The following is a 27,590-nucleotide window of genomic DNA, read 5'->3' as shown; positions in this document are numbered from 1 at the left end:
AGTCGCGACACCCACACAGAACCAGGCTGCCCCGGGGGCTGCCCAGACTGCAACCCAGCCTGGCCCCTTCCTCAGCCGCCAGATGCCCAGGGGCAGCCCGGCTGTGTGTGGGAGCATGTCCACCGCCCTGACGCGGCAAGGAGTAGTGAGTGGGACCCGCAGGGGACTGCAGAGCCCACACCCTACCTAAAGGGGGATGGATTGTCTGGCTGCTCAACTACATTCTCCCTGGGATGACCCAATTTTCCTGTTTCGGAGAGAAAGCTAGACCTCGAAAGTCTTCTAAGAACCTTCTTCTTTTTTTTTTTTTTTAAGATTTTATTTATTCATTTGACAGAGAGAGATCACGAGTAGGCAGAGACAGAGGGGGGAAGCAGGCTCCCCGCTGAGCAGAGAGCTGATGCAGATGTGGGGCTCGATCCCAGGACCCTGAAATCATGACCTGAGCTGAAGGCAGAGGCTTAAACCACTGAGCCACCCAGTCACCCTAAACCTTCTGATGTCTAAAGTCAGCAGCAAATGTTTCTAAATGGTAAGCACAGTGGGGAAAACCTATGGCGCCTTGTGTCTAGCATTCTCCCCTGCTCTGGATATCAGGCTGACGGCTTGTAACTCCTTAGAGGCTTTTGGAGACAGGGAGAGCGAAGAGGCATCTTCTCTCCTTCTCTGTGCCGGCGCCAGCAGGCGACCCCCAGCCTGCAGTTTCTGTGAGCATCTACTACAGCCCCAACTATGAGAGCTCTAGTGAGCACATACATGAAGGGCCTTCTGCGCCCTGAGTCTGCTTCCCACAACCAGCCCAGAGCGAGCTGTTGTTATCCCTGTTCATGGGGAAGGAACCTGAGGTTCAGAGGGGTCTATATACTCCCCCACGGTCACCGAGCGTCAGTGGCAAAGCCAGGATTTGATCCAACTTTGACTCTGTTCCGTGCGTCTTCCCCTTTCTCTTTCTAAGGCCCCAGACCCCTGCCTCAGTAGCCACGGTGGTGCACGCAAGATCCTTAGATCCAATCGGCCCTACCGAAGTATGCTCTTTGCCCAGCTTGGGGGATGTGTGTGTGTGTGTGTGTGTGTGTGTGTGTGTGTGTGTTTGTGTGTGTGTAACTGGAATGAGTTGCCAGCATTTAAAAACCACATTTCACAGAAGCATCTGTACTTGTCTTCTGTTGACAAAGCAGAGGTCCGGGCTCCTGAGCAGTATCCCTGCTGAGCCACCATCGAGCCCAAGCCACCACTGCTGGGTACCTGCCCCAGGGCCTTTGAGTTTCCTACCCCAGCGGAGCACATAGTAGGTGTTCAGTAACTATTCATCAGCAGATGCTCTTCAGGCTTCCGTGGCCCTTGATGGCCTCCCTGCTGATTTCCTGGGAGGCGGTCGCAGGCTGTGCTGAGCTGGGATGACTGTCTGAGCCTGCCTTTCTCCCCTGCAGCTTGGGGCCGCCTCTTGGGTTTTCCTGGAGGTAATGGAGGCTGTGGGCGGAGCAGCCCTGCCCAGGCTGGCCTGTAGGAGTCAGCAGTGCCAGGCTCGGTGTCTCCTCCCCTCCAGCTCGCTTGCTCTGTGCACCCCCAGCTCCCTCCCCACCCAGTCCAGCAGAGGGAGGGAGGGAGGCTCTGGCTGGCCTGGACGCCTCCCCCTCCCTCTGCCCAATCCCCCTGGAGGGGTGACTCCCGGAAGGAGGCACGGCTTGGCTGGGGCTTTATCTGGCGGTGGAGGCTGAGCCAGGCACCAACACAAAGAAGGCAGAGGAGGCTCCAAGGCTCCTTCTCCCGGGCCCTGAACTGGCCTCTTCTTCTCCTTCTGTCCCGTCATCCCTCGCGGTGGAAATGCAACACGAGCAGATGGCAAATATTAACGCAACAATGGAGGGCTGCGTAGCGCTCGGTCCCCAGCCCCCCTACTCACCAGCCCCCCGCCCTCCCCACCACACTGGCTCTCGGTGAGCTACATACTCACAGGTTCATGGATCTGCTTGACTCCGGATGTTTGGTGGCTTGTGTGCTGGGGAGGGACAGAGGGCTCCCGGCAGGCTGGTTTGAGAACCAGATTTTTTTTTTTAAAGCATTACATTCTTGTTGAGATTAGTTCCTTTCAATGAGAAGGGGTTCCTATCTCATGGGGGGCCCTTCGTTGAAGCCCAAGTGGGAGCTTTCCAACTTCTCCCTGGGGGGTGGCACACGGCACGCCCTCTCCAGCACCGCCACCACCAGCCTCGGTGTCCACCCCCAGCATCTCTGTGACCGCAGCATCCCTGGGGCTGGTAGACACCCTGCCCTTTGCACATGCTGTTCCCCTGCCTCGAATACCCTCCCTGGTAATGCTGATTCATTGCTCAAGGCCAAGTTGAACGTTCCCACACCTGGGAAGCTGCCCTTGCCCCGGCCACCCCAGGCAGCGTTCCTCTGGGCTCCCCGTTTCCTGTCCGTCCCCTGGTGTCCTAGTGGGGTGTCCTCTGTGTCTTCCCCTGTCATTCCCCCAGACAGAGTTTCTCAAGGGGAGGGACTGACTTGTCTTTGACTTAGTGGTAAGCAGCCGGAAGGGCCAGTGGGAGCCAGTACCCTACCTGCCATGGCTGGGTTCCCCCCATGCCCACCTGTCACTCAGGTACTCTTACCGTGTCCAGTGTATGGATGAGGAGACAGACTCGGGAGTTAGAACGCTGGACTTCGTTCCTTTGACTCTAGAGCCCTATGTTCTTCGTGCTTCAGGGGTTGATATTCAGACACTGGGGTCCGGTGACCTTAAGTGCAGCACTGGGTGCCGGGCAGGTGCCGTCAACGCCAGCCCAGAGCTACTGCTCGGAGTGGCCTGACCTTGGCCTTCTTTTAAAAAGGAAAGGTTGGGAATGCAGATTTTTATGTGCAGTCAGTTGATTCAGAAAACAAATCTGAGGCTCCGAGAAATCTCTGGGAACCTATTGGCCCCCAGGCCTCCTACAGAGCCTACCCAGGTGTGGGGTCAATGCCTGTTGGCTGAGGGAGTGGGAGTGTCCCCCTCATCCTTCCTAGATCCCCCTCTCCCTGTTTCTGGTTATAAGGCACTGTCCCCGCCCCTCCCCAAGTGTAGACCAAACACCTGTGGTACTGAGAGGCGGGTAGTGGAAAGCACGGGTTCAGACCAGGGTTCCACAACCTTGAAACTACTGTCATTTGGGGCCAGATCGTTCTCTGCTGCGGGGCCATCCTGTGCATCGTATGATTTTAGCAGCGTCCCTGGTCTCTGCCCACCAGATGCCCCCATTTATGACCATCACAGTAGTCCAGAAATTGCAAAAGTCCCTGAAGGCAAAATTGCCCTGGGTTAGGAACCTTCTGCTGGCCCAGATGAAGGACAGTTCTCAGAGCCAGACGGTGGTATGTGGGGCTCATCATCATCGCCTCTTTGCTTTCGTGTGTTTCCTGTAAATACAGAAAATTTCCAAGATAATTTTTAAAAATATTATCATTATTATTTAATATTACTAATATTAAATAATATTTAATACTATTTATTTATTAAATCATATATTTATTTATATAATGTAAATTTATTTATTATATAAAATTATATATAATATAAATTTATTAACACATATTTAATAAATATAATAAATATTAATATTATTATGTAATGTTATTTATTATTTTTAAAAATAAAATTTAAGAAATATTATTTATTTATTTATTGGAGACAGAGCGAGAGAGAGCACAGATGAACCAGGGGGAAGGGCAGAGGCAGAGGGAGAAGCAGACTCCCCGCTAGCAGGGAGCCCAGTTCCCGGGACCCTGGGATCATGACCGGAGCCGAAGGCACTTAACTGACTGAGCCACCCCAGCACCCCCCAAGATAGGAGTTTAAAAATGTGAAAGCATGGGTTCTATAGAGCGCCCAACAAGTTGCTCATCAGCTCCGTAGCCTTGGAACAGGGTCTTACCTTTCCCTTCTGTGAAATAGAGGAGCAGGGCTCAAACCTGGAATCGGGGTGAGGGTTTCAGTGTGCAGGATTCCCTCTTCACTCAGTAAGCTTTTGTCGGGCCCTTGCTCTGGCGGGAGCACTGTTTGAGTGATGAGGCTCGTAACTCACTAGGGGAGGAGCCAGGGAGGACCCCCGCAGGGCAGGTGCTGTGCTGGGTGCTCCCTACTGAACTCCGGCCTCAGTTCCTGCTTGCTGTAGAGAGGTGGGCGGCCATCCCTGGCCCATTTTATAGAGGAGCAACTGAGGCAGGGAGAGGTAGAGCTGCTCACCCAGAATCAGGCAGAGGAAGAGGGAAGAGAAGCAGCCAGATGCCCCCGGCCATCCTGCCCCAGAGCACCCGCGGGCTTGCACACCACCTCTGGGAATGGGGATCCACGTGTATGGCCCTCAGCTGCCCTGTGAGTCTGTGCTGCTGGGGCCCATTCTGTAGAAACTTCCTTTTGAACCACTGGTGGTTCCACAGCCCCTCTTCCACACCCTCACTCATGCCAGGACCACAGCTCACCTGGCCGAGGTGGCAACTCAGGGGGACAGGCACCAGGAGCCTGTGGGGGTCCCCCTCTGAGTCCCCACCACTTTGAACACACCGGTGGCCATACTGGCCACACGTGGAGAGGTCAGCCCCTGTCAGGCTCCGTGTCCCTCTGGATCCCCATCTCTGAAGTGCATCTGCCTGTCTCTGCCTCTTTCCGTGAGTCTCTGGGCTTCTGTCTGTCTCCTTGAGTCACACGCACCACACAAAACTTCACCAAGCCCCCTACCCTCCCTCCCTCTCACCTCATCCTCCCGTCAGGGGTCTCACAAGGACCCCTCCCTCCTCAGATGGAAAGAGGGGTGGAGTGGAGGGACCCCAGGGCTGAGTCTGGTTCTGCGTCCACTGACTGGGCTGCACCACGGACACCACCGCTCCCTCAGAGCCCCGGCATCCTTGGGGACATAGGTGTACCAGGAGAGGGGGGGTCCCACGGTGACGCATGCTACAGGGAGTCCTAGTGAGTACAGCTGTGACTTGAATGCCCACGGACGATGGAATGACCAGACTGGGTCCCCGCTTAGGCTCAAGTTCTCCCCAGAAAGTGAAGCTTCCCGGGCAGGTGCTCTTAGCAGATGGAGCTCAAGAGGGCTGCCTGCCCCCGACCCGTGCATGTGACAGAGAAGGAGCGAGCCGTCAGCAGAGTAGCTGCCAAGGAGAGGGTGGACTGGCTTGGCGCTGGGTTGCTCGGCGCCCCCAGGCAAGGTCGGGCTGGCAGAGGGCGGGCAGCCGCCACAGGCCATCCTGGTTCCGAGGGAACGCGACACATGCAGGCCAGCCCTCGGTGAGCGCAGAAACTTGTGTGTGATGCCTGCAGCTGGGGTTGGGGCTTCTGGAGGAAGTGTGATCCCTTTGATGCCCAAGGAGCCTGGGAAGCTCTTGAACTTGCCTGTGTTCATGGTCAGCTTTCTTCTGGGAAAATAAACCACGTCTCATTAAGCAGTAAATTTGTCCAGGTGCCTGTTTCGGCTGATACCATCACACCTGGTCTTGCTGCCAGACCTAAAGTCAAGGCCAAAGTTCCCGTTACTTGGAGAGTCCTAATAATTAACCTAGAACCTCAGTCAGAAGGGGGTAATGCTGGCTTTTAGATGTAGTGAGGAGCTGGAGCAGGGAGGGCTGGTTCCAGGCCTGGATGTTGCTGAACGCTGGTAGGGAGGTGCCCCCTGGGGCCTGGGTTGGGGGTCTCAGCGCTCACCCTCTCTTCCCCTCCTGTGATTGGCAGCTCTTCTCTGGCTTGCATCTGGCTCCAGAGGCCTCAGGCGATTCCCCAGGAGTGGTTTGGAGGGAGTGGCCAGGAGCGACTCAGATAGCATCAGTCATTGGTTTGAGAGAAATGGGAGGCCATGGCCAGGGGCAGCTCTTGGGGCTGGCTGCCAGCGTGTCCGTACCTGGTGTGGCCTCCGGTAACTTGTCAGTGACCAGCAGGCATTTATTGAGTATCTACTGTGAGCCAGCTGCCGTGATTGATAAATGAGCCCTGCCTTTCAGTGGCCGGGAGAGGCCCCCACGCTTATTAATTTTTGAGGCCCCTTTTTATTAAAAATCAGAGCAGTACCAGCATGGGTTCCCACCACCGTGATTTAGTTTAAATGTTCATGTTTTGAAACTGAATGCATTTAATACCAAAAATGCAATGTTATGAAATTGTCCGCTTGGGCTCTTTCTAAGCTACTGACGGTATTTAAAAAGAATATGAATCCCGGGGCCATAGTAATAATGACATTAGTTGGGAACTGTTGGGCACTTACTGCTTTCTGAGCACTTCACGGTTACGTGGGCCTAACACCCTGCGAAGGAGAAACCATTATTAACCCTGTTACCAGGTGAGAAAACTGAGGCACAGAGAGGGTAACTTGGCCAAGATCACACAGCTAGGCAGGGGGGGCCACTGCTGTCCGAGGGATGTGGGGGTGGGACAGTTTCTTGTGCTGGATGGAGGGACTGGCTCTTGGCGCTGGTACGTCCATGGGGGGGGGGGGGCTTTGGAGACCACTTCAGAGCAAATCCAAGGCCCTCTGTGACCCCCGCCCCCCATCCCCGCCTTCACGCACATCCTTGCTCCCCAAGCAGTGAGCCACTTGGGAGGAACTGGGCACATGGTAGACTTGACCCCTGTATCCCCAGGAGACCCCAGAAAGTGAGCTCAGCCTCCACCTAAACCCAGTTTCTGGTTTTCTTGAAAGCGTGTTGGGATGGGTGCTGGGGGGTGGGCACATGGTATTCTCTGTCCCCTGGGTTTTTGCTCTGGAGCTGGCCCTGCCCATCCCCCCTCTGTGCTGAGGCACACACAGGCCTCTTCCTCCCCCCACATTCCCCTGTTAGCCATCCTGGGCTGCTCCAGAACCCCAGCCCCTGGGCCAGACTTAACTCCTTTGAGGCCAGGCCTCCACGGACCTCCCCTTGGTTCTTCTGTTCTCACACATCCCTTTCCTCATTCAGCAAGTACTTAGCCACCCACCTGTGCGAGCTTTCGGTCTTTCAGATCCTCAGGACCCAAGGAGGACAGAGAATATTCCTGCCCTCCAGCAGCTGACCCCCTAGGGCCCCAGGGGACAGAGAAGATCAAGAAGCAGTAGGTAGGGAGTGGGCCAAGGGTAGGAGGTGGTCAGGGAAGGCCTCCCTGAGAGGGTGACTGGAGCAGGGGTTGCATTGGAGGAGGTAGGAAAGGGGGGGGGGGGGATGCGCCGGTGCCTCGGGCAGCTGCGGGAGCTGTGAGTTCTGAGAAGACGGCCCTCGGGAGCCAGAGGCAAAGGTGGAGCGAGCAGAGAGATCGGACCTGGGCCCGGGGCTGTGACTCAGCTCTAGAGGGTTCCAGATGGCTGGCCTGGGGGCCAGAGTGGAAGCTGGGAGGTCTGAGCCGCTGGGATGGTCCAGGAGAGATGAGGATGGTCTGGACCAGGGTGGAGCAGGGTGGGGTTGAGGAAACAGGGTCCATTCCTCCTGTGTGTGTGTGTGTGCGTGTTTGGGCAGGGGGCATGGTGTTTAATTGCAGATTAAATTGTAAATTGTAGATTCACAGGCAGTTAAGAAATAATACAGAGAAATCCCTTAGGCACTTGGCCCATTTCTCCCCAGTGGTAACACTTTGCAAAACTGTAGTAAAGTATCCTGGCCAGGTCTTAACATTGAAACAGTTGGTTCTCTACAGTTGCATTGGTTCTGTACGTTTTTACATTATTACCTGGGTGCCTGGCTCTGCCTCTGCGGTCAGGCTGGGGAATATCTCCAACATGACAGGGGTCCCGCGCTGTCCTTTCATGACCGCCTTCCCCTCTGCTCTGTCCCCGGCAACCACGGATCTGCCCACCGTTTCTCAAATTTTGCGACTTGAAAAACGTCCTATACACGGAATCCTGCACCGGGGGAACTCCCTTCCAGGACTGGCTTCTCTCACTCAGCATCATTCCCCGGAGATTCGTCCAAGTTGCTGTGTGGTTCGCGAGTCTGTGTGGCCGTGTTTGCCGGTGGAGACCGGGTTGGAGATGCGAGTGTGGGGTTCAGGCCTAGAGGTGTCCTGCTGTGGAGCCGTGGCCTTGACCTTGAGGCTGAATGAGGCCACCCAGGGAGGCAGAGGGGCTCCAGGCTGAGGACTGAGAGTGAACTGATTCAGCCTCGAAATGCACCAGGCACAGGGATGCGGCCAGCCCCGCACAGACAGATGGACAGACAGACGGATAAAGTCCCTGCAGGTGGGGAAGGGCCATCTCAGGGCTGGGTGGCAGGGGGCGGCGTGGCAGAGGGCGTGCGCTTAGGAACTCTCCCGTACCCCACTTTGTCCCTTCGCCACCAGAATGCTGGGCCCCACTGGCTGGGCTCTTCGGCTCAGAGTTTTAGACCAGAGTTTCCACGAGTCCTGAAGCACATGGGAAAACAGCGACGCGTTGCCTCTCAGATGAGACGGCGTCCCTTGCACAGTGACTGACATCTCACAGCCTCTGTCCTCCGGGAATATGATTTCTTTGACCAAGGGCTGGGGCTGGGGGTGGTGAGCGAGTGTTTGCTCATGGTCTCTGGCGCAGCGACCCGGCTGGGGTTTGGAGAGACCCTGAACGCACTCCTGTCACCATCTTCTCCCCTCCGGGTCCCTGTCCCCAACCTTCCTGGTGCGCCTCCCTCTCGGCCCGGGCCCTGTCTTCCCCTCTCCTCTTCCGTCTTCCTTGCGTGCGTCTCCCCCGCCTCCCCCCTTCCCTCACTTCCCCTCCTGCTCTTGCCCTCCATCCATTTCTGCTTTTCCTCAGGCTCCTCTATCTCGTTTCCATGTCTCTCTCTCTCTCTCTCTCTCTCTCTCTCTCGGGTGTGTCTCTGTCCCCCTCCGGCTCTCCCTCTCCTTCCCCGGCTCCAGTGACCTCCTGCTCTCCCCATCGCGAACCCTCCTTTCTCTCTCCCACAGGCCTTAAAAATCATCCCTTGTCACTCTCAGGGGGCCCAGTGGGTAAAATGTCTTAATCAGACCAGGAAAGCACAGGGGCTGGCGGAGGGTGGGGGCGGGGGGCGGAGTGGCGCAAGCTCCTGGAAAAGGGCTTCCTGAGGCGAGCGCTGGGGCCTCAGGAATAGCAACATTGATGTGGTGGCCGCAGCCCAGGCTGCCTGCTCGGAGGAGGCAGGCCCAGCCGAGGTTTGTAGGCCCAGAATAAAACTCTGAGAGCCCCTGGGTCTGAAGGAAGGGTGGCTTGAGAGGAGAGTCACAAGGCTGCCTGGGTGCGCGGGACAGGGGACAGTCTGGGCGGTGGCTGTGAGGCAGGCTCCTTCGGCTGGCAGGAGGTGGCCGCCTAGCCCTCGGGGAAGAGTCTCCCCGCTGGGCAGGGGCAGGGGGCAGGCATGGAGGCGGCTTCCTGACACCTGCTGCTTCGGGTGGATGCCTCTGTTCTTGCCCTCATGGCTTGATTATTTGATGGAGAACAGCTCCCCCCGTTAGGGACCCTGACCCAATGCTTGCTCCTGTCTGTTCGCATTCTGCTTCCCGGAGCTGTTGGTGCTATTTTCAACATTCTTTTATGGACCAACCACCTTTGAGGCCGGCTGACAAAACCTCCAAGGAGTCTATTGGTGACCAGCATCAGAGTGAGAGCTGTACGGCGCCCTCACGACAGTGGCCAGCTGGGGCCTCAGCCAGATGTTGACCGAGGCCGTGGACGCTCGTCGGGAGCTGGGCCACCGCTGGCTGGCATCCGGGCATGACTGGGCCTCCGGGCATGGCCAGGCCTCTGGTGGGGAGTCGAGAACCTGACAAGGCGGCTGCAGGACTGAGCAGACCCCTGCGAGGGGGTGGCTGGTCTGATGCTCTGGGCTGGGAAGGAAACTTCTTTCCTTGCTCTCTGCCAAGAGGGGGTCAGTCCTGGCTCCGCCCAAATCCAACCCCCGCTGTCCCCGCCCCCCTCAAATTCACCACCGCTCCTGCTGCCACCCTCTGCCCCCCTGGGGGTGTCTCCCCAGCCAAGGGTGCTGACCCCAGGCTCCCCAAGGAGTCATCCGTGAGTGACCCTGCTGAGGTGTGAACACCTACCTGGGAGCCCAGAGATCCTGGGACCGGCTGCAGCAGTTTGTTAAAGGTTTTTCAGAATTTCCAGGCAGGGACAACAGAGCATTCGACAGAGTATGACTGCACGGGCAGGGGGAGGTGGGGGGTGGGGGGTGACCCAGCCACGAGGCTGTCCCCGTGTGTCTGTCACCTGCAGACGTCACACCCTGAGTGAGGTCCCAAGCTGGCTGGGTCTCACTTCCCACACCTGCGCAACGGGATTGAGAGTTCGAGCCTCTGCAAGGGGTCGTCGTGAGCCGCGATTTCAAGTCGCGGAAGGTGTAGCGGCTTTTACGGTTCCTGGTGACACTGGGGTCATTATTTAACAGCTCTTCTCTGGGTCGTTGGCTCCGTGTTTTGCAGATGCTGCCATGGACACGCCTTATTTATTTATTTTTAAATGACCTTTCTGTATCGGATGATTTTAGACCTGCAGAAAGCTCGTAAAGACAATACAGAGTTCCCATCGGCCCCTTAATCACTTTCCTTCACTGTCCTCTCACGGCACGAAGGCGGCGGCAGTGGCCCCAACCCACCGACGGGGGTCCCTTACTGTTCACGAAAATTCTGGCCTGGCTTGGATTTCACCAGAATTTTCGTAGATAACCGTTCTCCGTTCCCGTCCAGACCAGGGCACGGTGTTGCATGTGTTTTATCTTTTGCACAACCTGGTGTCTCCAGCAGCGGAGCACAGACCTGGCAGGGCAGGGAGGCCAGCCTCAGGCCACCTGGCGACTTCAGAACGGGGCCCCTTCAGGTGTCCCTGTCTGCCAATGTCACCATTGGTCTCAGGCTTCTGAGCCCTGACTTGGCAAGAGGCCAGCCCTTCCCTCTGTCTCGGGTTTTGGGCACATTCTAATTCATTCGCTTCTTGCCCGCTCTGCGGCTCTGAGGACTGACATGGGTCCCATCCCTGTGGAGCTCAGCACAGTGGGGAGACTGAGGAAAGAGGCAGACAGGATTCGCTCCTTCGTGGTGCAGTGGGGGAAGAAAGGTGACCGGTGAAGTTGGGGGTCCCTTAGGAGGGTCGGAAGGAAAGCACCAATCATGAGAAGACCCTTTTTCACTCAAGGTGACAAAAGCCTTGAGCAGGCAGTAGCAGGTGTAAGGGTCCAATTCAGGAAAGACCCCAGGGAAGTCCTGGAAGGGATTTCCAGGCCGGAGGGTTATGAGTGCTGGCAGGGGGCAGACCGAGTTTACGGCCAGCCAGGATCACAAGGTTCTGGGGTGGCAAACTCCATCTCCCAGGGCCAGGCCAGTGGCTGAGGTGGGAGCGTGTGTCCCCTTTGAAAGGGTGTGACCAGAGCTCAGTACCAGCTCGTCATCACCACTCCGTGCCCCAGAGCTCTGGAGTTTTTAAACAAGAAGCTGGAGACTCGTCTTTTCTAGAGAAGTGGCATTTCATTCAAAAACAGGAGGACACCAGTGACCAAACAGAAGCAACAACACGGGTGCCGACACTCCACCCAGTGGAGGCAAAGTGGGACACAGCTCTAGTCTGGGTTTGGCCAGATGAGCGCCCACCGGTGACCTCACTGGCAGGGCCTGATGGTGACGGTGGAGACTCGCATTTTCTTCTAAGCCCTGTACGTACCAGAGGATCTGATCTGTTTCTTAGGACCGTCCCTCGGGCTGCCAGGTGGAGAGTGGGTGAAGGGCAAGGGGAGGAGCTCGGAGGCGGCCCCGATGAGATGACAGTGGTGATGGCGAGAGGGCTCCGGGACGAGTTAGCAGAAGGGATGGAGAACAGGTGGGATGCGGGTGTCCCATCTGGGCAGGGGGCAGGCCTCCCAGTGAGTCACATAACCCCAGAGCCTCAGTCTGCTCATCTGCAGAAGGGCTTTGTGACACCTGTGCAGATTCGGGCCTCTGGAACGTGGCAGGTGCTCAATAACACACACGCAGGGATGCCTGGTACCCGGCTCAGTCGGTTAAGCCTCTGCCTTCAGCTCAGTTCACGATCTCAGGGTCCTGGGATCGAGCCCCACTTCAGGCTCCCAGCTCAGCGGGGAACCTGCTTCTCCCTCACCCTCTCCTTCTCTCCCTGCTCATGCTCTCTCTGTCTCTCTCGCCTTTTTTCTCAAATAAACTCTTTAAAAATAAATAAAAGAATATTTTAGAAAGCATACATAGAAATATGTGGCAGTCAGACATTTCTGTGAGTGGCCGTGGGATGAGAAGCAAGGCCCAGGGCCCTTGGTGACAATGAAAGCACCAGCAGCGGGGGAGCCCGGACCCCCAGAAGAGGGGCCCTGATGGAGGAGGGGCCAGGCTTGCAGCAGCAGAGCCCAGGTCCAGGATGGAGGGATCAGACTCTGGGTTGGGAGCTGGGGCCCCCAGGAAGGTCTAAGTCTGGAAGAGGCCGTGACATGGCCATGGCCCCGCCCTCCTGGCCGTCCTGTCTTCCCTCCCAGACTGCCTGTGACTTTGCATTTAGCAGCCATATCTTGGCAGGACTTCCAGGGGCTCCTCCTCTGCTAGTTTCCATGTTAACGCTTTTCCTCCAGCTCAAAGCAGAATCCTTGGGGATCCTCGAACCTTCTAGAGCTGCTGCCCAGGGTCGGCATCACCTATAGCGAGACAGCACCAGCTCGTCCCTGCTGCTAGGGTCCTTCAGGGCAGGGGCTGCCCACTGTGGGAGCCCCCAGCCCTGTTCCTCTGTCACCAGAGCCTCAGCAGCCTCCCCCTGCCACCAGCTGCTCTGACCACTGGGCTGGCAGAGGTTGGGGCCGGGGGCCCAGCTGGGTGGGAGCGTTCGGAGGGGAAGGGGCGCGGTGAGGCTGGCGGGTGCAGCCCTTCGGGCAGGATTGGACACACAGGGGCTGCTTACAGAGAAGTGGGAGGAGCTTTGCTCACAGCTGTCAGAGCCTTCTGGAAGACTTGGGGCCCTGGAGCAGACACAGAACATTGCAGGCAGAATTGCCAGGCGTGGCCTGAGGTGCAGAAAGCCCTTGGCCAGGACGGAACAGGGAGGCTGGGACTGAGGGGAAGGTCCTGTGGGCCGGCTGTGGCAGGGACAGGTCCAAAGCTCAGGAGAGCCCACTGGGATTCCTAGCTCGGCCTTTCACCAGCTGGGTGACCCTGGGCATGTGACCTTCCCTCCCTTCTCCAAGCCTGCTTTGTCCCGCACAAAATAGGCCCCGTCTCAGTGCCTGCCTCCCGGGCTCTGGTGAGCAGTGGGGGAGCCGGGAAGGGCAGCAGCCGCTGGGCTTGGCAGTAGCCCCAGGCTGGCGGTTCCCAGCCTGTGGGGCCCAGGGCAAGGGGCGGGAAGCAAGGCCTTCTCCATCCAGCTCCTCGACAGCCCCGTGTCTGAGCGATGGGACATGCGCCTGGAGCCCCTGCCAGCTCCGATGCCCACGGGGCTCGGCAGGACCTGCAGACGAGCGAGTCAGGCCAGGCGGGGACGGCGGCGAGCCCAGCAGCACATGCCCTGTCTCGAGGGGCCAGATCCCTGCACCCTGCTGGAATGCAGACTCAGTGTGGCCCAATCACTCCTTGCAGGAGAAATAGGAACTCGGTATTTATTTGAAACATCCCAATTCTTCCATGTTGGCAGTTTACTCGTGTTTAAATTTGCATGAGCCAAACCAGTCATGTCTGCGGGCCAGATGCTAACCAAAGGCCACCAGTTCGTGATCTCTGAGTCGGCTGAAAAGTGGTGGGGGGTGGGGTCTAGGGCTGCCGATGTCCCAATGGTTGGAAAGCAGGTGATGAAGCCACGTGCTGAGCCCTGTACCGAGAGTGCACCCCCAGCCCCACTCAGCCCCCGGGGCTTCCTGCGTCCAGGCTCGGGCTAGGGCTGGGTGGCCCCTGGGTTGCTGTCCAGCTCTGCCAGTTCGCACCTGGCTGAGCTTGGGCAAGTACCTCTCTCACCCTCCGTTTCCTCTTCTGCAAAATGCGATTAAGGATACTTGCCTCTCTTCGCAGTTGTGGGCGCAGACGGGCTGTGAACCTTCGGGGCCCATCCTGGGCTGGGTGCTGAGAATGTGCTTGGTACTTGGTCATGGCCGTTGTGGAGAGGCTGGGGTCCAGTCTGTGTGGATAGAGCTGTTTCTTCCACCTGTTGCTCCCCCCGCCCCCGCTATGTTTTTGAAATTTGAGAATTAGGGACAGGTTGCTGTGATAATAACGGAGAGTTCCTATACCCCTCACCTGGTTTCTCTCCTTGTTATGACAGTATTTACTGCGGTGCCTTGTCCCAGCCCGGGGACCAACCCCGATGGATTGCTAATGACTAAACTCCACAGTTTATTCGGATTCTGCTAGTTTTTCCCTAATGTCCTTTTCTGTTCCAGGCTGGTATCTAGGCTACCAACCGCGTTCTGTTTAGTTCATGCCTCCTTAGCCGCCTCTGGTCTAGGACAGCTTCTCAGACTCCCCTGGATTTTGATGACCTTTACAGCTTTGAGGAATATCGGTTAGGTATTTCATACAGTACCCCTCGGTTAGGGCTGATCTGTTGTTTTTCTCATGGTTGGATCGGGGCTACGGGTTTTGGGAGGAAGACCACAGAGGTGAAGAGCCTTTGTCCCACCCCAGGGCACAGGCCGCCAGCAAGATTGTCACTGATGCTGTTGACTTTGACCACCTGGCTCGGGCAGTGTTTGCCAGGTCCCTCCTGAGCAGTTCCTTTTCCTTTTCATAGTCTGCTATTTGGAAGCCATGCCAAGTGGAGCCCCATCAAGGGGAGGGACAGCTAAGCTCCGGTGAGGTTCAAAGGGCAGAGAAAACCCTACCTTGAAGAGGCCTGGGAGGGTCACAGACACTGCATGGGGCATGGCAGGTGTGGTGGGGCATAGCAGGTGTGGTGCGGCATGGCAGGTGTAGTGACTGTAGTCGGGGGAACCTCTCCCAAGCCCTGGAGAGCTGGGAGTGCCTGGTGACCTAGGGGAGGACTGTGGGCCTCTGGGCACCCGAGCTCCCCTGCACAAGGTCAGCCTGGGGCCTCTGTCCACCAAGGGGCTGACCAGGCTCTGGGGCTGACCCCGTGGACCTCAGAAGCCAGGCCACGAGTGGTTCTTCCGCGTGGCCTGCTGCTTCTGGCAGGGAGGATGCGGGGTGAGGAAGGACAGGCTAGAGCCAGAGTAATGGCCAAGGGCAGCCAGTCACACAGCACCCAGGCCCAGGACAGTCAGCGCAGTGGGCCTGGCCCGGAATCGTCTGGTGCCAGTCAGGTGACCTGTCACCCAGTGCCCATGGTATGGGAGATATGGGGAAGGAATTTTGTCCTGACCTCTTCAGGAAGACAGATTTCGTTCAGGGGCAGACCGTGGCCGGGGGTCCCCATCTGGCCTGCCACTGTTCAGGAAAGTCTTCCTGGCGTCCGGCCGAGCTGCCGGTTTGCACATTTCTCTGAGGCGGCTGTGGGGCTTCAAGGGCAGAGTTGAGTCGTTGTGACAGAGACCTGCGGCTTGCAAAGCCTGACATGTTTACCGTCTGGCCCTTCACAGAGCAAGTGTACAGACCCTGGCCCGAGCAGAAAGCAGACCAGAATTCGGGATGTGCAGTTAGGGCATCCCAAAATGGAGACACGGGGTGGGCCGGGACTCCCAAGGAGGGGGTGGGGATTTCTGGAAACAACTGGGCAGGTAGCAAGGGCGAGCCAGGACCCTGAGGTGGGCGAGCTTCGCTTTAGGAGACAGTGATCCACCCAAGACAAGCCGGCAGTCTGGTGCTCGTGAGAAATCTCCTGATTGGTTACATGTTTGCAATGATTCACTTTTTAGACATCATGAAGCCCACCAAGCACATCTGTCTGGCGTGTGGGCTGCAGGTTTGAGAACTCGGGTGTCCAGGGTGGGAGAGAGAACGTGTGGTTGGATGTGGGCAGACAGGGGGAGAGCAGGCCAGGCCCGGCACAGTAAGCTGGCAGGCGAGCTCTGGGCAGGGGGCAGAGGAGACAGTGACGGGAGAGTCCGAGAGGGGGCGTGGCAGAGTCCGAGACGTGCAGGGTCGGATGGCCCCGCCACCCAACCAGTCCCAGGCCGGTGGAACATTCCTGCCGGCAGCCTGGGAGCCGGGGGAGCGGTAGGACACTCCTCCTTGCTTACCTGGCAGCCCCCCACCCCACCCCCGCCCTGGGAATCTGTAGAAGGGGAGGTGGGAGGTGGAGATCTCTGAAGTGCCCTCTGAGAGTCCCAAGGGTTTGGATTTGCTGCTCTGTCCCCCAAGCCTTGGGCCCTATATGGGGATGGGCAGAGGCTGGGCTTCGAGCTGGACAGGCCTGGAGGACCCCATGCCCCGGTCCCCTGGTTCCTGCCACTTCTGAGACACAGGGAAGACCCCTGTTTGGCAGGCTGCCAGGAGAATCCGGGAGAAAACGGGCGCGGAGGGTTTCCATGGGTTTCCATGGCACCTGACGTGCCTGTGATTGGGGCCTGGCCTCCAGGATGCGGTCTGTTCCTCCTGACGCAGCGGGGCATCTGGCTGCTTTTAGCCTCGCACACCAGCCCTTACCTGCAGGTTCAAGCTGCGGGTTGGCAAGTACTCATCAGCTTTGCTGTGGGTTTATTGCTTTCGGACGCCTGGGGGCAAGTGACAGCGACACAGGTTAACGTGGCTGAAGCAAACGAGAGAAGTGCATGGCTCATGGACAGGAGACAGCCCAGGGCGACTCCCGCCTCAGGCAGTAATGGATTCCGCTGCTCAGATGATACTGTTTGGACTTTATCTCACTCTGTCCCCAGCTCTGCGTCCCTGTGTTGGCTTCAATCCTATGCAGGCCCTGCCTTGTGGCGGCCGAGGTGGCCTTCAGGTTCATGGCCCATTACCCAACACCCCCAACCTGGGGGCGGCATCCTTGACTCAGTAGTGAGAGCCCCAAGACTGATTCCCATTGGCCCAGCTTGGGTCACAGGCTCAGCCCCGGGACCAGCCACAGCTTGGGTGGGTCAGGCCTTCACCACCCTCCCCCACCCCTGCTCCCCCACCCCCAGGGTCCCCACTTGAGCCATAGGGGTTGCGAAGGGAGGCGGGGTCCAGCACAGGCCCAGGTGATCTTGCAAGAAGATCAGGAGGTTGATCCCAGGCGGCAGCGCAGGCTGGACGGGCCCCACACTCACTCTCCAAGTGCAGCACCTGTACCCTGGAGGCCCCGTCTGGAGCCCCCTGGCTCATCAGGGGTCGCCCCTGCCTGGCTGACTTCAGGCTCAGTTCTCCAGCCAGCCCTGAGTCACAGCCCGCATTTCCCAACATGCTCTAAGATGTTGGCGGGGGTTTGGTCCAGGGCTGCTAAGAGGCTCTTAGGATGACTTTTCTTTAGTTCTGTTATAATTATATCGATTTTCTCCCTGTTTTGGAAGTCTCTCTCCTTGAGGGAGGGGGCATAAGCCCCGCCCCTGGGAGGGGTGTCTTACCCATTCAGAGGCACCCCCTTTTGAATGGTGGCACTATTTCAAAAAGAACAGGGGGTCAGGATGAGGCCACACTGGCCCCTCCTGGGCCCCCTCCCCTTTCCTGGGACCCGAGGGTTGGCAGAAGGGACCTAGCTTTTCAGGATCACAAAATGTTCTTTGACCTCTCTGTGTCAGGACCAGGGAGCTGGTCTTTGCGCTGGCATTACTCGCTTGAAAGTTGTACTTTCTAGATTACTGCAATGACCAGTTTTCAGGAGAAATGGGGTGAAGAGATCCTAAGCCCATGGGTTACCCACAGATTACATCCCCGAGGCTGGGAGATCGCCATTGTAGCTCACTTCTCAGTTGTGCCCTGGTCATGGAGCTACTGGAGGCCTTGCAACCCATCCAGTGGTGGTGGGGACAGCCCAGGAAGGTGCTAGAAAGAGGGGACAGATGGGAGGCTTGGGCCTTAAGTGCCTCCGAGTCGGCTGAGCCAAGCATGGCTGATACAGGGTTGACGGATGGAATGTTCTGTTGCCCTTCGTGAGGCTGGCCCTTGGCCAAAGAGATTGGCTCATCCTGGTTTTCCAGCTGTGGGATGGGGACACAGGGAGGTACGTGGTCAGACACCTGAGCACATTCTGTCTTACCTGAAATAGTTTGATGGTTTCCTTCTGTGCGGGGAAGTTCTAGGGCTTCGAGCTCAGACATGAGGATCTGTCCACTCTTGCCCTAAACTTGGCTGCTCCCCTTTAGGCAATCCTGGCCACAGCCTCCTTCCTGCTCCCGCCTCTCCCCGCAGTTCTCTTTCTAAAACACCTAATTCCACGCCCGTACTCCCCATGAGTGACTTCAGTGGCTCCCTGGTCCCTAGGGATGAAGTTCTTAGCACGGCTTCCGAGAGCCCGTGTGATCTGGCCCTGGTGTTAGAGCCTCCTCTCCGCACAGTGACCCGGCCCCACTCCAGACTGAGCCGCTGGAGTCCCCAAGTGCCCCTCCCTCCCCGCCACGCACTGTGACGCCCCATCCCTCAGTCTGGAAGTCCCCGGCTTGCTCAAGCCCCTGGAAACCTCCCTGCCTCCTCCCCCAGGGGGAGGAGGGCCTCTTCCAGGTTCCACAGGTCCCTGCGCCTCCCTGCGCCATTAGCCCTCACATGGTGTGTTGTTCTGTTGGTTCCTTTGTCTCCCCGCCAGCGAGCCCGGGATGGCTGGGGCTGCCGTCTTGTGTGCAGATGGGCCCTGGCTGCTGCGGGCACTCAGGACCTGGGGGTGGAGCGGGTAGACACTTGGAGGTCACGGGTCAGGCACCCCCTGAGCCTTGGTTTCCCCGCCTCCACGATGGGGATGATGGTCAGGGCGTCGCTGGGGGAACAGGTGTGCGGGGAGGCCCAGAATGCTCGCGGCACGGTGCTGGGCACATGGAGGTGTTGGGCTTTGGGGGAGCTGCTGCTGGCCATGGGCCAGAGCCCCCCCACCCAGCCCGGGCACCTGTAGGTAGTCTCAGCTGGAGGGGGCAGGAGGCTGCACAGTCGAGGGAGAGGAGTCGGGGAACAGAGGGAAACGGGGGGGGGGGGCAGTGAGAGGGATGCCCAGTGGAGATGCACAGAAGAACCTCAACATACCTGCCCATCTCCCGGCAGGGCTCCGTCTCCCTCCTCCAGGGGGGCCACCATTGTCATGGGGATCAGGTCTGGCTCTGCATGAGAACTGTCTGGAGACTTTGAAGTACCCCCAAGGCAGGCCATACCCCCAAACAGTGTCCTCAGATGCGAGGTGGGGCCCTGAGGTGTTTCCTTGCTCTGCCAGTGGGGTCACAGCACCTCCACAATCGAGAAGCCCTGTTTGACGTGGTCCTCTGTGAAGCCGGTTTCTCTCCTAGAAAGGGTCTCAGCAGCCCGAACTCGGGGAGGGCTGCTTGATGGAAAAGCTCTTCCTCCAGCCTTCTCAACAGAGACCCACACCAGATATAAGTGAGCACTTCTTAAAATGGTTTGATTTTTTTTTTTTTTAAAGTAACACATTGAGATGGCACCAGCTCTAGGCGGCGCAGATGGGGACCCGGTTAGCTCCCACCCCCCAGCTGCTCAGCAGCAGGCCCTGGGCCCAGTTCTGGGGCGCCCTGCGGAGCTCACGGGGGTATGCGCACACACACACACGCACACGCACACACGCACACACCTGCCTTCTCGGTCACTATCAGAACGGCACATCCCCACGCCAGCAGCACTTCGCCCTGGACGGGGACCTGCACTGGTGGCCCGACACTGGTGGCCGGATGCCCTGGGAAGGTTGAGGGGGCCTTGGCTCTCCCGGACAGTGCCACCAAATGACTGTGGCCTCCTTGTCACAGGGGCCACACTGCCCATGGGCTGAGCTCGTTCCGACGACTGGAAATCTTGGGTCACAGAGCGAGGGAATTGCAGAGGCTCATGGGGCACCTCGTTTCTGTCGTTCCAGAAGCCGCTGGCGGCCCCGGCCTTTGAGCTGCCCGCGCTGTACCGCACGGAGGACTACTTCCCCCCGGCCACCGGCCCTGCTGCACTGCGGACCCCCGGCCCCCGGCGCGTGTGAGCCTCTGAACCGGGGGGCCTGTCTCATGCTGTCCCTTCATGCTGTGGTCCCCTCCCTTGCTGCACGTGGAACCACGGGGTTCGGAGACCCATCTGGGGCCCGTGCGGCTGGGTCCGAGCAGCCACCGTGGCTCTAGGCCCCTGGTGGCTGCTTGATGCCACCAGACACACGGCTTCAGGGTCACCTGCAGTGGCTCATCTGTCTGCGATCCCCGGTGCCCGCCGGCCTGTGAATCATCTCAATAAAGATGTCAAGAGGTCCTGTGTGGTCTGGGTGCAAATGTTTTCTCGCAGGGAGCTCCTGCCACCGAGGCCAGGAATCTGCTCGTCGGGGAGCCCCTCCCTGGGCCTTTAGGTTCCCGGCGAGAACGGGGAGATCCTTAGGATTTCCAGGGGTCTTCAAAGGGGCCTTGGCCTTAATTTCGTTTCAGGCAGATGAATTTCCTGCTCTTGTCCTGGAATCCCAGATTTCTCACCTTGGTGATGAAGAATTCCAGCGTGTGTGGGTTTGGTTTTGGAATTCCTCAAAGAGCCAAGAGTATACATGCACACACAGCCCAGCTGCAGACCGGCGTTCAAATTTCAGGGAAATTTCACATAATGAACTGAGAGAGAGAGAGAGAGAGAGAGAGCAATAGAAAAACAAGGAATAAAGCTGGATCATAACAAGTTTAGGACAGTTTTGGTGGCTCCGTAGGTCAAGCATCCAACTCTTGGTTTCCGCTCAGGCCGTGGTCTCATGGGTCTGGGATTGAGCCCCACATCGGGCTCCTTGCTCAGCGGGAAGCCTGCTTGGGATCTCTCTCCCTCTGCCCCTCCCCTTGCTTTCACATTCTCTCTCTCTTTTTCCCTAAAATAAATAAATCTTAAAAAAAAAATGTGGGTGCCTTGTTTCAAAAAAGCCATCATTTTCCTGTGGAGATTATTTTTTTTAGTAAAAATCTTGTGTATGTTATTTTTTTTTTTAAGATTTTATTTATTTATTTGACAGAGAGAGATCACAAGTAGGCAGAGAGGCAGGCAGAGAGAGAGAGGAGGAAGCAGGCTCCCTGCTGAGCAGAGAGTCCGATGCGGGGCTCGATCCCAGGACCCTGAGATCATGACCTGAGCCGAAGGCAGCGGCTTAACCCACTGAGCCACCCAGGCGCCCCGTGTATGTTATTTTTTAAATTTATTTTTAAGATTACTCATTTATTTGAGAGAGAATGAGAAAGAGAAAGCACGAGGAGGGGAGGGGCAGAGGGAGAAGCAGGCTCCCCGCTGAGCTGGGAGCCCAATGTGAGGCTTGATCCCAGGACCCTGAGATCATGACCCGAGCCTAAGGTAGACGCTTAGCGGACTGAGCCTTCCAGGTGCCCCTTGTATATACATTATTTTAAATGACTGAGGTATAGTTTCCTCTAGGCGGAAGGTTCAAGGAATTCTCACAAACCACACCCCGGGCCATCAGCTGATGTCGGTGATGTACTTTGTGTGATGGGCGGATGGGTGGACGGGGCCCACGTGGTGTGGTCTGTGTGTCTGGCTTCCCTGTGGCTGACACCATGCCTGTCGCTACATGTTCATCCCTGTGGCTGTGCTGTACTGATCAGGACTGTTTTTAATGAAGGAAGCCTGGGTATTTCCTGGGCCCCAATGCGTCCACTCGAGGAGAGCCAGGATCCGAGGGAAAGTTAATTTTTCAGACCACCAGTTTCCGGAGGGCCAAGTATATGTGACTTGCTGGTGACGCCCAGGCCCTTCTCCTTTCCGGGCCTGGAGCAGGGGCCAGGGAGAGGTGAAAGGGAATGTCATGTGACCAAGCCACAGCATTGTGAGTGTCCTAAAATAGAGACCCACAGGACTGTGGCTTAGAGCTTCTAGGCTCTGAGGTCAGCCTGCCTGGGTGGTACCATCATCTCCTGCTCACCTCAGCTGTGTGGCCCCGGGCTAGTTGCTTACCCTCTCTGAGCCCAGCTCCCGCCTCAGTGGGAATACGGCTAACAAGGGCACATGCCCCCTGGGGGGTGGGGGGGTGTTTGTGTGGATGGCAGCGGGGGACCGGTGTGAGCCCTGGTCTCAGGCATGGCAACGGGCGCTAAGTGAACAGCATTGCTATGGTGATCAGCCTGGCCGGGAAAGGGCCAACTTTTGTGCGTCTCAGTTGATCGGTGGCATCCGGCAGGGTCAACAGCAAGTGACTTAGGGACTGCCCTTAAATTATGGAGTAAGAGCAGGTGGAAGTGTGCACCAGCCCTCTCTGTGTGGTTCACTGTTCTTGGATCCTTTCAGGGACACCCGCTTTCCCCCAGAGCAGCGAGGACAGGAGCGGTTGCCCGAGAACATCTGTGGGAAGCTGACTCATGAGCGAGGACTGGTCATTCCAAGTTTGCTGGGAGTCCTGATGCCAAACGGTGACTTTTGAGGGACATTTGGGGACAACTTGGTGGGAAGGGAAGGTGAGGACACGGAGCCTGCCAGCAATTCTGACCCCAGTCCTTTGCTGGTGTTCTGGAGTCACTGTCCTGGTACTAGGTGAGCTATGTCCTGTCAGGTAGAGAAAAGCCTTGACCACTAGCTCGGGTGCAGCCTAGGAAAAGTTCTTTTATGGGACCCCAGTAGAAAGGGGAGGGCAAATTTTCAGAAGAACCAGGCTCTTCTTCATTCAACCGCCTCCTTGCTTTGCCATGGATATGAACTTCATGTCTGTCAAAGCAAGAGGTTTCAAGAAGGTGGCCCACGCATTGGCAGAAATGTGTGGTTTACCCTGAACTGTTTAAAAATGTTTTCGTGTTGAGACAACTGGGTAACCATCTGGAAAAAATAAAGCGAGTTCCATACCTCACTCTGTACGCCAGGAACATTTCCAAAATTCCAAATGGATTAAGGACGAGTTAGATGTATAAAATGAATTTATGTAAGAAGGCAGAAACATTGGAGAATCATTCAACATCCAGAAGCTTTAAAGATACATTTGATTATATATATATAAAAAGTTAAGTCCTCTGAATGGCAAAAACAAACCAAAAATTCAAAAAAAAAAAAATCCAAACAAATAAAAAACCCTAAGCAAATTCAAAAGGCGAATGATCAAAAAGACAAGTAACAAATTGGGAAAAATCTATGTGCAGCTCATTTTACAAAAGGAAAATCTCCTTAATATATAAACAGCTTCTACAAATAAATAAGAGGCAAGGTAGAAAAATGGGAAAGAATATGAACAGGCATCTCACAGAAAAGAAAATGTAAAAGGCATTTTAAAACATGAAAAAATACTCAATCTCTACCAGTAAGTATGAAATAATATTGAAATTCCTCCATTTTCAGTATGTTAGACTGGCAAATGTGAAAAGTCTTTGCTGACACTGTCAGTGAAATTTTGAAAAAATGAGTGTTCTCCTGCATTGCTAGTGAGATATGCTCACGAGGGCCGTGGGCATCACCGATCCACATGAGAAATGTTTATGCCCTTGGACCTGTTATTCTACCTCTAGGGATTTTGCCTCCTAATAGACACACACGAGAGAAATGATAAACCCAAACAGTGATTGTCCATGTGTTGAAATAACCCAAGACTGGAAGGCACCTAAGTGTTTATCAGTAGTGGGATTGGTTCAGTCCTAGTACGTCCACATGCACAGATGGATGGAATCCTATGAAGCTGTAAAAATGAGTTAGGAGTTCCTCATGAGCCAGTTTGGAAATGTCACCAACACATGAAAGCCAAGGTGCAGAGAAGTTGCACACGATATGCTACCGTCTTTGTGAGAAAGGCATTGACATTCCCTGGAAGGGTGCATAGAAATCTGAGAACAGTGAGTCCCTCGTAGGGAGAGAGAAGTAGACTTTTCATGTTTCCAATTTTTTTTTATCCTTTTTGTTATTTTGGTGTTTACCTCTTCAAAAAAAATTAACCAAAATCAGTTGCCAACAATTAAAAATGAGGACAGTTGACAGAAAGAGCTGGATTTCCCACATGTCTTTGAAAACTGGAATATAAGGCACTACTAGGCTCACATCGTTGTCAGAATTGATGAACCAAAGCCGAGTCGCTTTAGACGGCCATGCTCTTCCAGGTTTCTCTGGTATCCCAACTGTTCCGCTGATTTATTTTATCTGCCTGGCCCCTGTGGGCATCTGCATTTGGGAGCCTTAGAACCGGAGGCCCTTTGACACGGAGAATTTACTGCAAGGATACGGAGTATGTGAAGAAATGCAGCTGGGGGGAAGTGACAGCTGCCATTGTGACAGCATTATGTGTAGTTAGCCACTGGCCCACCGGCAAGCATCTCGGTGCCCCCATTCCAAATTTCCTGGGCCAGGGGGGTGCGGTCTTACTGCAGAATGTGTGTGTTCCATGGCCCTCCTTTTGGAAGTGACTGAAATCGAGTCAGATGAAGACCTAAGAAAACTAGAGACCAATATCCCTCACGAATACAGATGCAAAAGTTCTCAACAAAATATTGGCGGGGGCGCCTGGGTGGCTCAGTGGGTTAAGCCTCTGCCTTCGACTCAGGTCATGATCCCAGGGTCCTGAGATCGAGCCCCACATCGGGCTCTCTGCTCAACGAGGAGCCTGCTTCCTCCTCTCTCTCTCTCTCAAAGAAATAAATTAAAAAAAATATATTGGCGGACTGGACCCAGCAACGTAGGAAATGGATTATACCTCACGACCACGTGGGATCTCTCCCAGGAATGCAAAGTCGGTTTAACATCTGCAGATCAATCAGTGTAACCCGCTGTGTTCATACAGGCCAGTAACCACACAGTCATTTCCACAGATGCAGAAGAAAGCGTCTGCTAAAGTCGAACATCCATGTGAGACGAAAGCTCTCCTTGGGCTGTAAAGGGGAGTTCTCAGAGAGCAGGGTTAGAGACTGGGCAGACACCCCAAAAGGCGTCTACTGATAGGATTACCGGCTCTCTGGGGAGGCTTTGTTGACCCAGGAACCTGGACGCAGCGGGGGTTTTCCTCCCCATCTTAGAGCAAAATCTCACTTCATCTTTCTTTCCTCCCCTTCTGCAGAAAGTTTTATTGTTTTTAGTTGGTCCACAGCTTGAATAAGGGCTGAAGAATTTGCTTAAAGAGCTGCCTGGTGACAGCACCTGGCTGACTCAGTTGGTAAAGCACGCAACGCCGGGGCTCGGGGTGGTGAGTACAGGCCCCGTGTTGGGTGTTGATGTGGCTTAGCTGCCTGGTGGTGACAGAGAAAGTCTCAGGCAGAAGCTCGGATAGTAGCGGGGCGTGGTCGGGGGGAGGTTTGCAGAGGGGCCCTCCAAGGCCCCGGGGCTCTGGGAAGCCTCCTAGGTGTGCTTGGCCCGCTTTGTCTCTTGGGCAAGGGCACGACCATCCTTGGCTTTGGAAGAATTCACAGCAATTCTGTCTCGGCCGCTTTATAGACTTTGCTCTGTGAGGCCTGCGGGCCCGCTGTGGCCTCCGAAGCGTCCACATTCTTCCCAGGCAAGGTCAGCTGGACGCAGTTGAGGCCTGTGGGCGGCGCGGCGTGGCCGTGGGGCGGAGGCTGCGTGGGCCTCCGTGCGGGGACTTAGGGCCCAGGCGCTGCTGGCCGCACGCGGGCCGAGGGTGAGGAGGGCATCGAGGGGGGACTGAGCGGCCCCGGGTCTGGAGTCAGGACAGGCTGCTGGCGGCCCCGCGGTGCCACATCTGACAGTGGCAGGTGGCCCCTCCCCCGGAAGGACTTGGTTATGGGGTTCGTCCTTGCCACTCTACTGGGGAGCTGGGCCCCCCACGGAGGAGAGGGAGCAGAGCTGGACGCGCCTGAGAACGAGGTTTGTGTGTTTCTTCCATCGGCTCATCAGTGAAAGAGCCAAGGACTTGGGGCTGGGTGGGGGGCAGGGGCAACAGGACCCCAACCCAGGGAGCCCACGGTCTCCTCATTGCCCCCCACAGGGACCCCAGGAGGAGCTGGGGCATTTGCTTGCACATGGGAAGTGGGTTTCTGCAGGGGCCCCTGTCTGGTTCAGTCAGTGGAGAATCTGTTGATCTCAGGGTCATGAGTTCGAGCCCCACATTGGGTGTGGTGATAACTTAAAAAGTTGGGGGCGGGGTCCTGGCTGGCTCAGTTGGTGGAGCATGTGACTCTTGATCTCAGGGTTGTAAGTTTGAGCCCCACATTGGGTGTAGAAATAAACTGGAAAAAAATCATTTTCAATTGGTTTCTGCACACAGGTCGCCTCTCTGACTGTAGAGTTGGGGGTTCTTCGGCTGTCCAGCTGGTGTTTGTTGAATGGGGAGAAACAGAACAAATGGTCTTACATAGGAAGCGCCCAGCAGCAAGGGTGTGACTCAGGGGAGGGCTCGGGTTGTAGGCCACATTCACGTGCGTGTCTTTAAGTGTCTTTAAAACAGGGCTTCCCAGTCTTGGCCGCACAGAGGAAATCACCTGGGCCACGGGACCAACCCCCCCCCCAGGCGGGGGAGGGGCTCAGAAGAACTCCCCCGGGCATTTCAAGCTGTGGGCGCCCAGCACTGCCGCGGTGGCAGAACAGGAGGTTTACAGCGACTGGCTACCTGCGTTCCAGCAGACACGGCTTCTTCGGTCTCATATTCGGTACGAACTTGCTTTCCTTTGAAGGGCGTAGGGGCCTCAGCGTCCGCCTCCCACCGTCCTGCGTGTGGCACGGGATTGGGTGTGAGCTGGTTTCTGGTTTGTGTTGAACAGATTCCACCCCAGCTCCAGAGATGGGTGCTGACTGATCGAAGCCAGTCAGGGTCTCTGAGCTCCCAGGGACTCACTGAGCTAGCTCTGACCGAGCCCTCCAGCCACAGAGACCAGCTCAGGAATGGTCCGCTTGGCTCAAGGTCAGGACTCTTGTTCAGTAGTGAGGGAAGGTGAATGGGAAGCACCGTGTGGACACCAGGGGACCGGCCTAGGATGAGAGTGATCATGTAGGCGGGAGGAAGGGCAGAGGACCCTAGCCCTTGCCCACGCCACCGAGCGTAGCTGTTATCTGTGTGTCCCCTTTATCCACACAGTCTGAGTTGGAACTCCTGTTCCCTGGCAGTGACAGTCCCATTCATAAAAAAGGTGTCTGAAGCTGGGTAAGGAGAGTAAGGTCATCACTGATGGGCAAGGACTTCCCTGGGAAGCACTGTGAGCCAGAGCTGCTCCTGGGCTCTTCAGGGCCCCTCGGAATGCACTAGGAGACATAAATCACACCAAGACACGCGGCTCCCCCAATTCTTTCAGTCTTGTCTGGGCCAAGGAAGAAGTCTCATTTTCGTTTTGTGTGCCTTGAATCCCTCTGGTTTTCCTTTTTAACAAGCAGAGCCAGACTCAGGCTCACAGCCTTCAGCAGGCAATAACAGGTGGTGAAGTTTTCATCTAACGTGTTGTATTTATTTTTATGGACGTCTTCATTAATGGCAAATTCTGCTGCCTGTCCTTTCTTGTAGAAACAAAGTTTTCCTTCTTAAAAAGAGCCCTTGAGACATACGAAGTACATAAAGCAGACCAAGACGGCAGTGAGAAAGAGTAGTGTGCACTGGGAAAAGCATGTGTGGTTTAGAGATGGGGCTTGTGTGTCTGCATTCGCAGCGGGGAAAGGCTTTAAGAGGCTCCTTTGTAGCCCAGGTTAAGGCTGCGTGGTGCAGTTGGAGTGCCAGTGGCTGGGGACTCAGATGTCCTGGGTCCGAGTCAGCATCTATCTCTCCTCTGCCAGCTGGGATCTTAGGACA

The 27,590-nt window shown here is 56.2% G+C and overlaps 1 protein-coding gene across 3 annotated transcripts in view; it reads left to right on the top strand.

Annotated features, from left to right (window-relative positions):
• BCAS4 (breast carcinoma amplified sequence 4) overlaps positions 1–20,173 on the top strand; it is a 56,055-nt gene extending 35,882 nt beyond the window's left edge. For all 3 annotated transcript variants that reach the window (XM_059132832.1, XM_059132831.1, XM_059132830.1), the window contains one exon: positions 19,800–20,173. In XM_059132832.1, coding sequence (XP_058988815.1) covers positions 19,800–19,913 — 114 coding nt within the window. In that variant the 3' untranslated portion in view covers positions 19,914–20,173. The remainder of the gene's footprint in view (positions 1–19,799) is intronic.
• Positions 20,174–27,590: the final 7,417 nt, after the last annotated feature.

Source organism: Mustela lutreola, chromosome 9 (assembly GCF_030435805.1).
Source record: "Mustela lutreola isolate mMusLut2 chromosome 9, mMusLut2.pri, whole genome shotgun sequence".
Lineage (NCBI taxonomy): Eukaryota > Metazoa > Chordata > Mammalia > Carnivora > Mustelidae > Mustela > Mustela lutreola.
This window is presented reverse-complemented; position numbering and strand designations above follow the sequence as displayed.